At 40.8% G+C, this 11,336-nt stretch overlaps 5 protein-coding genes across 13 annotated transcripts in view; 3 read left to right on the top strand and 2 right to left on the bottom strand.

The window, feature by feature from the left end:
- The window catches only part of LOC143377459 (uncharacterized), a 36,512-nt gene extending 31,932 nt beyond the window's left edge, over positions 1-4,580 (bottom strand). The window contains exons 1-2 of one of the 3 annotated variants that reach the window (XM_076828696.1): positions 4,531-4,580; positions 94-355 (exon numbers count right to left, since the gene is read on the bottom strand). In XM_076828696.1, coding sequence (XP_076684811.1) covers positions 94-345 — 252 coding nt within the window. In that variant the 5' untranslated portion in view covers positions 346-355; positions 4,531-4,580. Of the gene's footprint in view, positions 1-93; positions 356-532; positions 917-4,530 lie in introns of those variants that run through there. The other 2 variants (XM_076828695.1, XM_076828694.1) reach the window with 2 other exon arrangements.
- Hacd1 (3-hydroxyacyl-CoA dehydratase 1) lies at positions 1,598-2,902 on the top strand. Of its 2 annotated transcripts, none has more exons than XM_076828726.1 (5): positions 1,598-1,844; positions 2,003-2,124; positions 2,191-2,422; positions 2,481-2,662; positions 2,743-2,902. In XM_076828726.1, the coding sequence occupies exons 1-5, from the start codon at positions 1,774-1,776 to the stop codon at positions 2,820-2,822; spliced, it is 687 nt and encodes a 228-aa protein (XP_076684841.1). In that variant the 5' UTR covers positions 1,598-1,773; the 3' UTR covers positions 2,823-2,902. The 2 variants fall into 2 exon arrangements, with proteins under 2 accessions (XP_076684841.1, XP_076684840.1); XM_076828725.1 differs by having other exon boundaries at positions 1,617-1,844; positions 2,003-2,120; positions 2,187-2,422.
- Sirt2 (Sirtuin 2) lies at positions 3,545-10,191 on the top strand. Of its 6 annotated transcripts, none has more exons than XM_076828711.1 (7): positions 3,545-3,670; positions 3,803-3,915; positions 4,705-4,947; positions 5,023-5,379; positions 5,464-5,659; positions 5,736-5,928; positions 6,004-6,216. In XM_076828711.1, exons 2-7 carry the CDS (start codon positions 3,879-3,881, stop codon positions 6,070-6,072), a joined length of 1,095 nt encoding a protein of 364 aa, XP_076684826.1. In that variant the 5' UTR covers positions 3,545-3,670; positions 3,803-3,878; the 3' UTR covers positions 6,073-6,216. The 6 variants fall into 6 exon arrangements, with proteins under 6 accessions (XP_076684826.1, XP_076684825.1, XP_076684829.1 ...); XM_076828709.1 differs by lacking the exons at positions 3,545-3,670; positions 3,803-3,915 and adding exons at positions 4,448-4,544; positions 8,663-10,191 and having other exon boundaries at positions 6,004-6,080; XM_076828710.1 differs by lacking the exon at positions 3,545-3,670 and having other exon boundaries at positions 3,718-3,915.
- On the bottom strand, positions 6,347-11,267 carry LOC143377457 (putative 2-oxoadipate dehydrogenase complex component E1 homolog). The gene is made up of 13 exons (XM_076828688.1): positions 11,102-11,267; positions 9,843-10,132; positions 9,445-9,664; positions 9,005-9,360; positions 8,658-8,879; positions 8,421-8,578; positions 8,091-8,358; positions 7,796-8,003; positions 7,317-7,729; positions 7,126-7,246; positions 6,865-7,053; positions 6,721-6,806; positions 6,347-6,642 (listed from the first exon to the last, which is right to left on the bottom strand). The coding sequence occupies exons 1-13, from the start codon at positions 11,265-11,267 to the stop codon at positions 6,535-6,537; spliced, it is 2,805 nt and encodes a 934-aa protein (XP_076684803.1). The 3' UTR covers positions 6,347-6,534.
- The window catches only part of LOC143377468 (cell growth regulator with RING finger domain protein 1), a 47,990-nt gene continuing 47,199 nt past the window's right edge, over positions 10,546-11,336 (top strand). The window contains exon 1 of the mRNA XM_076828717.1: positions 10,546-10,820. The gene's annotated coding sequence lies outside the window, so the exon portion shown is untranslated. The remainder of the gene's footprint in view (positions 10,821-11,336) is intronic.

The following is an 11,336-nucleotide window of genomic DNA, read 5'->3' as shown; positions in this document are numbered from 1 at the left end:
CTAATGCGACAGGACTCGTACAATGCTACAAGTTTGTAAAAGCTGAAACAGCTATATGGAACGTTCAAAGGCGTGAAAGTTAAAGGCAATTACTTTTGTTCTAACAGCATTTTCGACCTTGATAGCTGTTTCTAAATTAGTGGGATAGGGCATCCCATGAGTGATGATCGTGGATTCCAAAGCAACAAGTGGTAGCCCATTCCTTTTTGCTGCTTCTACGTCAGGCGCATAGAGAAAAGAATTGCAGCCACTGCTGGATTGGCGATCGCTTAACAAATTCAGCTTTCTAGCTTTCCCGAGGAGCCTCTGAACGTTTGTCCACTGAATCTTCATGGTTTTAGACATGTGCAGGCAACTGTAAAATATTCAACTGCTGTTTATCATGTACGATAAACCGAGAAATACTAAATCAACAGCTACAGCCATTGATAAATAAGATAAAAATATCAGCAGGTTATCGAAAGCTTCGCGAATCTGTGTGAAAGAAAGACGAAAATAAGAAATTAGACGAAAATATCGTGTATTTAGTTACCAACCCGGTTAGATCTCGTAGTTATCACAAGATACGGACTGTTGAGATTGTTTTATCAAAAATTTGATTCAATATAAAATCTCGATCATAAATCTTTTCGATTTATCGATTTGGCGCGATCGCAATTTCACTTGGAAAAATCGATTCTCAATCATTTAACATATGGCAATTGTTTTTCATAAGTATTTTCACGAAAGAATTCAAATAAAGTCAAAGATTAATTATTTTTTTTCGAATTTGAACATCTGAAATCGTTCAAAGCGATGATAGTTACAGTAATTGCAGCTTAGTAACCAAAGTGAAATTCTAAATCTCGTTCCTAAAATTAATTTTTTTAAATAACTAATCGTTTGATGCAATTATAAATTTTAAACGGATCGAAGTTTAATTAAAAAAACTGCTGAGCGAATATAAAGCATCAAACGCATTCATTTCCTGTAAAGGATAGTCGGGGAATGTTGAACTTTGATCGTGAAAATCAGGGACGTAGTGCAGATGAAAAAAGTTCGCATAAAATTAATCGAAATAGCTGAAATATACCACCAGTCTTGAATATATCATAATATCTACGATAAGAAACATTTCAACTGCTTTAAATGCATACGCCGATTAAAAGAAAAAGTCGAGGTGTTAACACGAATTCTTAACAAGAACTCTTAGACGTTTGAACCGGTTTATAAAACAAGGAAATGAAATAAAGTCACATAAACTTTCCACTGTGATTTCTTAATAATTCTCAAGCAAGCTTACATATTAATATGCAAATTAATGTACACTTTGTGTTTTTTTAATCTCATTGAGCAAAAATAACTCGAAGAACGAGTCAACAGTAAAGTTCAAGGCAATGTCACCCGTGTTTAAACACGTCATTCAAAAATTTACATATTATGTTGTACACATCGGCAAATTAACTAACATTTGCCTTCCTAAAAATTAATTTTCAATTGAAAGTAGAAGGAGTTGAGCTGCTTGCTCACGAAAGTAATGAGGTACATACATTATTGACGTCTCGAGCAATATCAATTGAATATTAAAAAGCTGAGTAAACAACATATACATCGGCGTGGCTCAGTGGGCAATTACTACGCCCCTGTAGAAAGTACATATAGCCAGCCGCATATGATTTCGTCAGTTTCAACGTAGTACGTGTGTTAGGCGATGGATTCAAAAAGCTTGTCGTCAAGCCTATAATTGCTTACCGTTATCGTTTCGCAAAATAAGCCGAATTAACCAACAGAAATATGAAATCGAAGAAGTCCAGCTCCGTGGGCGTGCTTTATCTGAAGACTTACAATCTCGTGCAAGTTCTCGGGTGAGTATAGTGCAACTACATCGAAGAAAGCCCGATCTTCGAAATTCATCTTGCAATCGTGGCTTTTCGTATGTTTCGCAAGAACACAGAATCTTAAAACAATAAATTGCACGAAAACGTTTCGCGGCGAAAGCTTGAAGGATCAAATGTTGTTGCAGCTGGTGCTACATATTTTTTATATTTTCGCAACACGATTTCCCTACGAAGTCAGTGGCCAATTTATGGCACAGCGTTAAGTGGCCGGTTATTATTTTCCAACACGCTGCCTTTTTGGAGGTAAGTGTTACACTTCCAGTCTAATTTATGCAAAAGAAGAAGAATAATGCGCGAATCTTTTCATAGGTAGTGCACGCAGCGATCGGCTTAGTTAAGTCGAATCCTGCGCTGACAACTTTCCAGGTCTTAAGCAGAGTTATAGTTGTGACGGGCGTGCTATTGGCAACGCCAGATAATTATGCCGCGTCATCTCTTGGCCTTCCGCTGGCACTGGCGGCATGGTCAATAACTGAGATAATCAGATACTCGTATTACTTTATGAATCTCATTGATTACACTCCATATTTGCTTACGTGGTTAAGGTATGTATTATAAGGCGGCGCATTGGAATCTCATTTCGTGACCCTTGGATTTCTACAGATATACATTATTTATTGGACTGTATCCGATCGGAGTAACTGGAGAGCTGATGTGTATATACGCTGCTGTGAATTATGCGAAATCTCATCCAGAAGCCTGGAGCTATTTACTTCCCAATGCATGGAATTTCACGTTTAGTTACTATTATATACTAATAGTTATTATGTTAATGTATATACCCCGTAAGTTTTAGCCTATAGCTATCATTTTGATCACTGCGTATTTTACTTAGAAATTACTTTCACTTTCTATTGTGTTACAGTCTTCCCACAGCTATACTCCCACATGTTCATTCAAAGGCGCAAGATTTTGGGAGGCGATGCATTGAAGAAAGCTCAGTAATGTAAATAAAGTTTCATGGTCATTGCTTATGACACTTTTCTACCCTATATGTTCAAAATAAATGAATCGGTTTGTAAGAATACCTGGTTACCCATAGACATATATAGACGGAGCAGAAGCTGGGACTATCAGCAAGGGGGATTATAAGGCGGGGGATTATAATCACTGCGTTACCAGATTTACTCATATCGCTCCCCTTACCGCGAACCTTGCCACCCCCCTCAGCTTACGCTACGTCTATATATGTCTATGTGATTACCCCTTAATTACGTGTCATTGAGGGGTACCCTGTCATTAAAAAATATATTTTTTTTTATATTTTGGTAGTACATTGTCTGAAGAATGCCCAGTTATAATTTGGCGTCAAAATTTCTTGTAGAGTATCTAAGCTGTTGTTGACCCTACGACGTTTACTTTTTTTTTTAAATAAAATCCTAAATTACTTATTTCTCGAGTGATTTGATAGGATGGTACTCTCAAGACAAATTGCAAGCCAGAAGTCTTTAAAAATAGAAATAAAAGTTAATACCTTTTATCAGGGAGCTGAAATATTGCATTTAAAACGTTTAAAATCGGTGAAGGCGATTTCCCTAAGTTTCCATAATTCAATTTTTAAATTTACGAATTCAAACGCCCATCATCCCCACCCTTGCACATCTGTTCTCTATCGTTAAAAATCATTAGTCAAAAAATTAAACCCCAGATGTCACCAGAATTAGTTCTAACTGATTCTAACAGAAAGTTTACATCGTTTTTATCAGTTTTTATTCAAAATACTGGCTAGAAGTGTGTGAACAAATGTAACAATCGGATTTTTAAAGATTTCGTTAATTATAAGAGAGAAGAAGGTACAGGGTCCCCAAAACTCACAGCATATATTTCATACGTGATATATTTGATCGAATGCGAGCTAGTCACTCGATAGTCAGTTTTAATCGTAACGCTCAAGCGAATTCTAAAAAAAAGACCTCTCATTCCAGTGCCGCGCTTCTAGCTCGCACAAATTCCCATTAAGCTTCATTGACGAACTTGCTCCGCTTGCTCGAACTTAAAAATATGTCCGAATCCGAGCACAACGATGACAAGGAAAATGGTAATGTTTTCAAACTGTCACTTGTTCGAAGTGACAAATCTTTTCTGTCATATAGTATCTCGCTGAAAATTTCCTTTATCGCAACTTTGTACGAATAAGATTTTTCCATGCTTCACTTTCATGAGTTATTTATGACAATAGAGCTACCTACGATTATGATTCAAAATGTCAATCGATCACCGGGTAATAAATCGTATAGTTGTTGTCACTGAGATTCTATTCTCTCTGTAGATATTTTCGTGTTTCTTTTATGGCATATGAGCTGATAACAGTGTAACTCAAGTGGGCGCGACATGGTTGCGGTAGAGGTTAAGTGTCATCCATGAAAGCGTGGAGTTTTCGTAATTAAATCAAATGGTTTAAGCGAATTAGGATAGTGAAGTATTGTCCGATGTCGTTATCTGCTATTTTCGATCGTTCGGATTAGTAAATTAAAGGATAAAATACTCAGGTAATCGTCGCGTCACGTGTACAAGCATACCGCCTCACAATGCAGTTGCAAAATGTCGATGTCTGTTTACGACAGGCTAATATGTTTTCGCAGATCATATTTCCTTTAATCAGCCATCAACGGCAATTGTTTGTCCAACGTTTCTGGCGAAATTCTATACTCACGTGTTTTAACTTCAGTGGGTACAATATGTTTGCTTGTCAAATGATCTATTTGAGTGCCCCCTTGCCTTGAAAGTGTTAACAGTGCATGTCACGTTTTCTGCGACTACTAACACCTTTTTACATTATGTTTCTGATCGACTGTTAACGAGAATATTATTGATTCGTTCACATTAGGGAAGAAACCAAATGCGGAGGCAGCTAACAGTTCGTCAGAGCAGGAGGAGGTAGAAGATTCCGATATGGAAAAGCTTCGTAAATATTTGGCCCAGAAGTTGAGGCTCCTGGATTCGTCAGACTATGACGACCAGTCTCAGCAGAAGGTCCTTCGCGAGCTCAGTATAAATGGTATAATAGAATATATAAAAGAGAACGAGAATTGTAAAATTATCACCATGGCCGGAGCTGGTATCTCCACCTGTAAGTTTTCATGAACATCTGGTTTGGACGATGAGTAGACATTTCCTAAGGTACGTAATCGTTTGTCGTTCGCAGCTGCAGGAATTCCGGATTTTCGTTCACCGTCGAGCGGGCTTTATCACAACTTAGAGAAATATAATTTGCCTCATCCGCAAGCTATCTTTGAGCTAGACTTCTTTAAAGAAAATCCAGAGCCATTTTTCATGCTCGCACGAGAATTGCTGCCCGAAGGCTTCAAGCCTACGCCGAGCCATTACTTTATTCGCCTGTTATGGGAGAAGGGATTGCTTTTGCGGCATTACACACAAAATATTGACACGCTAGAACGAATGGCTGGCTTGCCTCCTGAGAAATTAGTCGAAGCTCATGGAACATTCCATACGGGTCGATGCCTTAAGTGTAGAGCACCGTACACACTCCCGTGGATGAAGGGTAAGGATTCTTACTTTCTCACATACGTCAGAAGCATTGTAAAATTGTAGAACAGGTATGCGATTTAATGGTAACTGTTTTCAGCAAAAATTATTGAAGGTGTTGTTCCGAAATGCGAAGAATGCGACGAGGGTGTGGTGAAACCCGATATAGTGTTCTTTGGAGAGATGTTACCGGAGCGTTTTCATTCTCTCGCTGATCGGGACTTCGCGCAAGCGGATCTTTTAATAATTATGGGATCAAGCCTGGTTGTTCAGCCTTTCGCATCCTTGGTAGACAGGTGTGTTTCTTGAACAGTGGAGTGTGTTCCTTAAAGCCTAGTCTAGAGAAATTAAAATGATGACTTTATTTTCAAGGGTACGTCCTAATTGCACGCGCCTACTTATCAACAAAGAAAAAGTAGGCACGCAAGATCGTCTATCGCGACTTCTAGGATTACGACAAGGCTTAGTTTTTGATACGCGAAGTTCGCATGGCGGTCGCGATGTTGCCTGGTTAGGCGACTGCGACACTGGCTGCCAACTATTAGCTGAGAAATTGGACTGGGGGGTAGGTTTCGCTTCTCGCGCTATTCTTTAACGTAAGTTCACAGACGTAATTCGATTTAACTGTGTCTCTTTCCAGGATGAATTGGAGGCCCTTATAAAAAAGGAACACGAACGATTAGATGCAGAGAATACCAGCAATGATTGACTGCTAAGGTAAACTTCCTTTTAACACGATCGAAACTTAATTTCGTCGCCGTATTTAATGAAAACAAATTATTTAAAAAGCTAATATCTTGCTTCGAAAGAATTGTAAAAATGTTGCTTGGAAGATTAAAGGTTTAACGGAACGGTAACGGAACTAGGAAACCGAGGGTACTTAATTAATGGTAAAAGACGATTCTTTTCAATGTATATTCTTCAAAGAATTGCATTCGATAGTATACTGAATTTATCAAAGCAGTGTAATAATGATCGCTCAAGATCGTGTAAATAACTTATTTCGTAATATAGTGTACAATAATGTTATACAAATGAATGATGGCAGCAGTTGAATCATGTGTACAAATAAAATAGAGTATAACAAGCTCCTATTAAATTTGTTTCTGTAAACAAATTCATTGGAGCTGTCTCCTGAAAGTCTAGTTTATTGAAAATTAGATTTCAGAAGTCACTTCATACCAAAGGGCTTCACGATAACTTCTCGAGCTTCTCGTTGATGTAACTGCCCTTCACCGACAGCTGGTGCAGCCGTAGGTCTACGACCACAGTACTTCAACTGCAAATCATAATTTCATTTCTATAAAAGTGCAATAGAAATATCATTTAAATAAACTTGAACTCAAGATTCGCTCACTTGTCTACCGCATAAGTTTTCGAAGCGAGGCTTGACAAAGCTCCATGCTCCCATATTTTGCGGTTCTTCTTGACTCCATATAAAAGCTGCAGGAAATAATTACATTCACATTCCAGAATGGTATAAAAATGTATGTTCTCTTACTTTTCGCATGTTCATATCTGCGGAGCTCTTCTAGTAATTCATGAATCGGAAAGGGACACAAGCTTTCCAGCCTAATGATAGCCACGTTGCTCTGTTCCGTGCTGTCTCTGTAATTCTCCAGCTCATAATAGTGCTTCCCATTAACTAAAATCACCGTGTTCACGTCCGACTCCTTCACTTTCTCATCTCCTATCGGAAATCGTAGAATTATTTGTCGTTAGACCATAGACAACAGAATCAGCTGCTTTATCCATAGTATACCTATAACACTTTTAAACCTAGTTTGTGGTCCCATCTCTCGGAAAGGCGATGTCGCAGCTACATGACGCAGTAATATTTTTGGAGCCACTATTATTAACGGTTTTCGGAAGTTTCTCAGCATCTGGGAAGCATAAACGTAGGAAATTTGTAACTCAGGAGTCGTTTTGGAAATAGAAAACTCGTTCTCTTACTTGTCTTCTTAGTAGATGAAAGTACTGAGCTGGATTCGTGGGGTTCACCACGTGCATATTAACGTCATCGCCATCAGGCTTGTCTTCCTTGCTGTCCGTTAGTTGCAGGAACCTTTCCATCCTACAGGAGCTGTGCTCAGGGCCAGCACCATCGTAACCATGTGGCAGAAGCAACGTGAGACCACTACTCAACATCCACTTTGCTTCTCCGCTGGTTACAAAAGTGTCGATAATTATTTGCGCCCCATTAAAGAAGTCTCCGAACTGGGCCTCCCAAATGGTCAGAGTGGTTGGCGAAGCTATGCTCATACCATATTCGTATCCCAGAACTGCCTCTTCCGATAAGATACTGTTAGCCAACTCTAGCTTCCCTGTTTGGCCCTCCACCATCGAGTTCAGCGATATCTGTATGCCTAGAACCATCGTTGAGGATTAATTAACAAGTTCTATGAATCTGTGACGGGTAGATTCCCAAGTACCTCCAGTGGATTGATCAACAAGCATGGCGTGTCTGTGGGAAAATGTTCCTCGACCCACATCCTGCCCACTAATTCTGACATTGTAACCTTGGTACAGCAAAGTTCCAATGGCTAACGCTTCTGCGGTGGCCCAGTCCAAGTGCTCACCACTGTCGACTTTCTTCAGTCGAGACTGGATGTGACTCTTCATCAATTGTGGATGAATTATCTGTTGCGTGGCGAGAAAGGGTGTTTAATAAATTAGGAAATTCGAATTTAGGGCAGAATGTGAAGCGAACATATGATGTGATCTCACCGAGTTGTCATCAATGCGAACACTCTTCTCAGCTATGAGTTTCAATAGATTTATATCCACTCCTGTGTCCCATTGTGTCACGCTCGCATCAGCTTGCTGTATTCCTTTCCACACGCCTGCGAAGTACGCAGGCTGTGGGATATAATTGTCAACTTCCATCAAAGCTTGATTCAACCAATCGTTATGCTCCTGAACAGTGTTCTTAGCTTCCTCCGCCGAAAATACGTTAGCTTTCACGAGCTCCTCTAAATATCGATTCGGTACTGATCTAGTGGGAGAGAAGATTATTTCCACATTTTCTGAGCACGGATTTAGCTGAAGAATACTTACGGGCGACTTTGTATAATCTTATAGATAATAGGGTTCGTGAAGAGTGGGTCGTCCAGTTCGTTGTGGCCCCATCTTCTAAAACAGTTTACGTCCACGAAAACGTCCTTCCTGAACCTCCGCTGATACTGGAAGGCTATTCTAGTGGCTCGAACCACCATCTATGATATTTTCACTTAAAGATCTGATTTGTTTCGCAATGCGCATAACAGAGCAGTTGAAGAAACGTATATTCTGCACCTCAGGATCATCTCCGTTCACGTGAATCACTGGGGCAGAAATCATCTTCGCCAGATCCGTGCAATATCTCGAGGACCTTCCCCTGGAAGCTGGAGTCGTGAAGCCCAGTTGATTGTTGATGACCAGATGAACCGTTCCACCTATCTCGAAGTGGGGAACTCCGGATAGGGCCAGACATTCTTGGTCAACGCCTTGGGCAGCGTAAGCCGCGTCTCCGTGGACCTGAGATCAAAGTTAAATCTCACAGCTTGATAAAGTTCAGCACGGCTGAAGCAATCTCCTCTTCATTTACCTCAGATCTACACCAGATGAATTGTAATTCCCACAACTAGGAGCTTATAACTTACTTGAATGTTCAAGACTTTATCGCTCCACTGCGAATTCTCGTCCTCGCTGTAAGCCCCGTCCTTAATGACTTGCATCATACCCCGAGTCTTCCCCATCGAGATGGGATTCACCGCCTCCAGATGGGAGGGATTCCGCAGCATCGTCACATGAAGGTCCTTCCCGTGGATGTCGAGGTCGGTAGAAGACACCAGGTGACTGATCACGTCGCCGGTAACGTTCTCAGTGTTGCCGTTAGGGAACTCGGAAAGCCCCCTGAGCTTGCGAAACAGCTTCTCTGGCGGGAAGTTCAGCATCCCCGTAAGGAAGTTGAGACGACCACGATGAGGCATACAGAGCACTACATACTTCAAGTCGTCTGCAACGAAGATGCTTGGTTTATTGAACTCAGAGTTCGTTTTTAAATGGCAGGATGGGATCGATGCGACCTATATTCGTTTACCATGGACACACAGCTGGAAGAATTCGTGGAAAAAGGCCATCATGCTCTCGGCGCCTTCGCCCCCATATCTCTTCAGGCTCACGAACTTGATGCCTAAAAAGTTATCGAAAGCCTGGCTCTTGAGCATTTCCTTTGCTATGGCCACGCGAGTTTCGTCTTCCAGCACATCCGCCACGGATTTCTCCGCGGTTTCTGCGAACCATTCTCTCTCTTCCTCGGTCTGTGCAGACATTAATACAAATCAGCCAATTAGATCTTCTACAACGAGATAAATGTTCTATGAACTTTCTATTCTACTCTACGGACTATCTAAGCAGATCTGTTTTCACTTTCTGAGCTATTCCAACGAATGTTTTTCTGTAGGAGCTTCTTTATTTCAGTCAGGTATTAAGTAGTACCTCCAAGTAGCTAAATTCAAGACCTATTGTACCGCTGTACGTGTTGTGCAAGAATTCTAAAGCTTCTTCCACTGTTCCCTCCTCTCGTCCCGTTGTTAAGATTCCTTTGAAAGAGACTTTATCTTTTAAACGCAGGCCAAATCTCTCTGGACTTAACTCCACCAGTGGAATCGGTTTCTTCGGCGCGATAGGATCTATATCGGCTTGTTTATGACCGAGCTCTCTGTAAGCGGTAACCAGTCGATAGAAATTGCTGTTTTCAGATCGTATCTGCAGGTATTCTTTTGGTACTGGAAACAAAAACAGAAAGTAGCGAGAGGAACATTATTCGCATCCACTTGCAAATAGTCCGATAACCGTGTATTAAATTCATTCCGCCACATCATGCTTTTTTTCTTAAAATAATATCACGTTGCGCAATAACGGAAAAATTATTTCCGTTGCGCTCGTTATCTTCATCCTTCTGATCGAATGCGACATTGTAAACGCTTTGCTTTTATTTACCGCGCGATAACGATCGTATCGCGATTCTTTCGCGTAAACATGCAGGTTCTTTATGCAACGTATAATAAGTTTACATAAACGATTAATCAACGCTTTTATACGAAACCGGATACAATCACAGAACGGGATAATTAAACTAAAATTAGGTTAATTCACAATTCTTTATTTCGTCATTCTAAATACTTATAATTTCCATCGTTAAATGTATTTTATTTAGGTTTATATTGCCGCTAGTAGAAACTCTCGAGTAGTTTTCAGTTTGAATTTACCGCGCATGCGCGTTACGACATACCCTCGAGCTTCACGCGAGTCGCGACCAGTTGCGCGTGAGGACTCGTGGAGTGAAAATGTGTCGTCGTTACGTTGAAAGTTTCGAGCGTTTATATCGCGAATTAAGTGTTCGGACGTGTGTGACATTGACCTGCGCCTGTGTCCCTGAGGCCATGGAGGTCAGAGAGCAGAAATTCCAGCGAGGTAACGATAAATTATTCCATAAAACCGTACTTTCGTCTTCTCGGTTTGAAAGCTCCTGCACAGGGAGACGTTAGTGGCCATTAGCGACGCCGCGCGGGAATTTCAAACGCGCTCAAACGGTAATTCTATAATTTCTCGGATCGTTTTTCTCGCCAGTGTTACCGTGCACTTAATTACCATCAAGTTCATTAAAAATGCTTCGTTTATTGTTATGCGGTACCGTTGGAACTATCAGTTACGATAGAATACAATATGATGAATGAGGAGTAGACACGAAATACCTTCGAAGTGGCGTTGCATCCTTTGTCTGTATCCATAAACACCATGCTCACTGTGATACGATCGCGCGTGGACGCTCGGTCGATAAACGACCCGCACCGCTTGATTATTTGTCCAATGAAAACGCGGGTGTCTGTGTCTACAGACAGTGCGTAGAATCGCGTGCATTCTCGTCCTCGTTACAAAATCTGCGGATCAACTGACAGCCCCCCCATCGCGATGCCCTCGGTTAGTTTA

This window comes from Andrena cerasifolii, chromosome 16 (genome assembly GCF_050908995.1).
Source record: "Andrena cerasifolii isolate SP2316 chromosome 16, iyAndCera1_principal, whole genome shotgun sequence".
In the NCBI taxonomy this organism is placed as follows: domain Eukaryota; kingdom Metazoa; phylum Arthropoda; class Insecta; order Hymenoptera; family Andrenidae; genus Andrena; species Andrena cerasifolii.
Note: the sequence above shows the minus strand (reverse complement) of the source record. Positions and strands in the feature narration are given on the sequence as shown.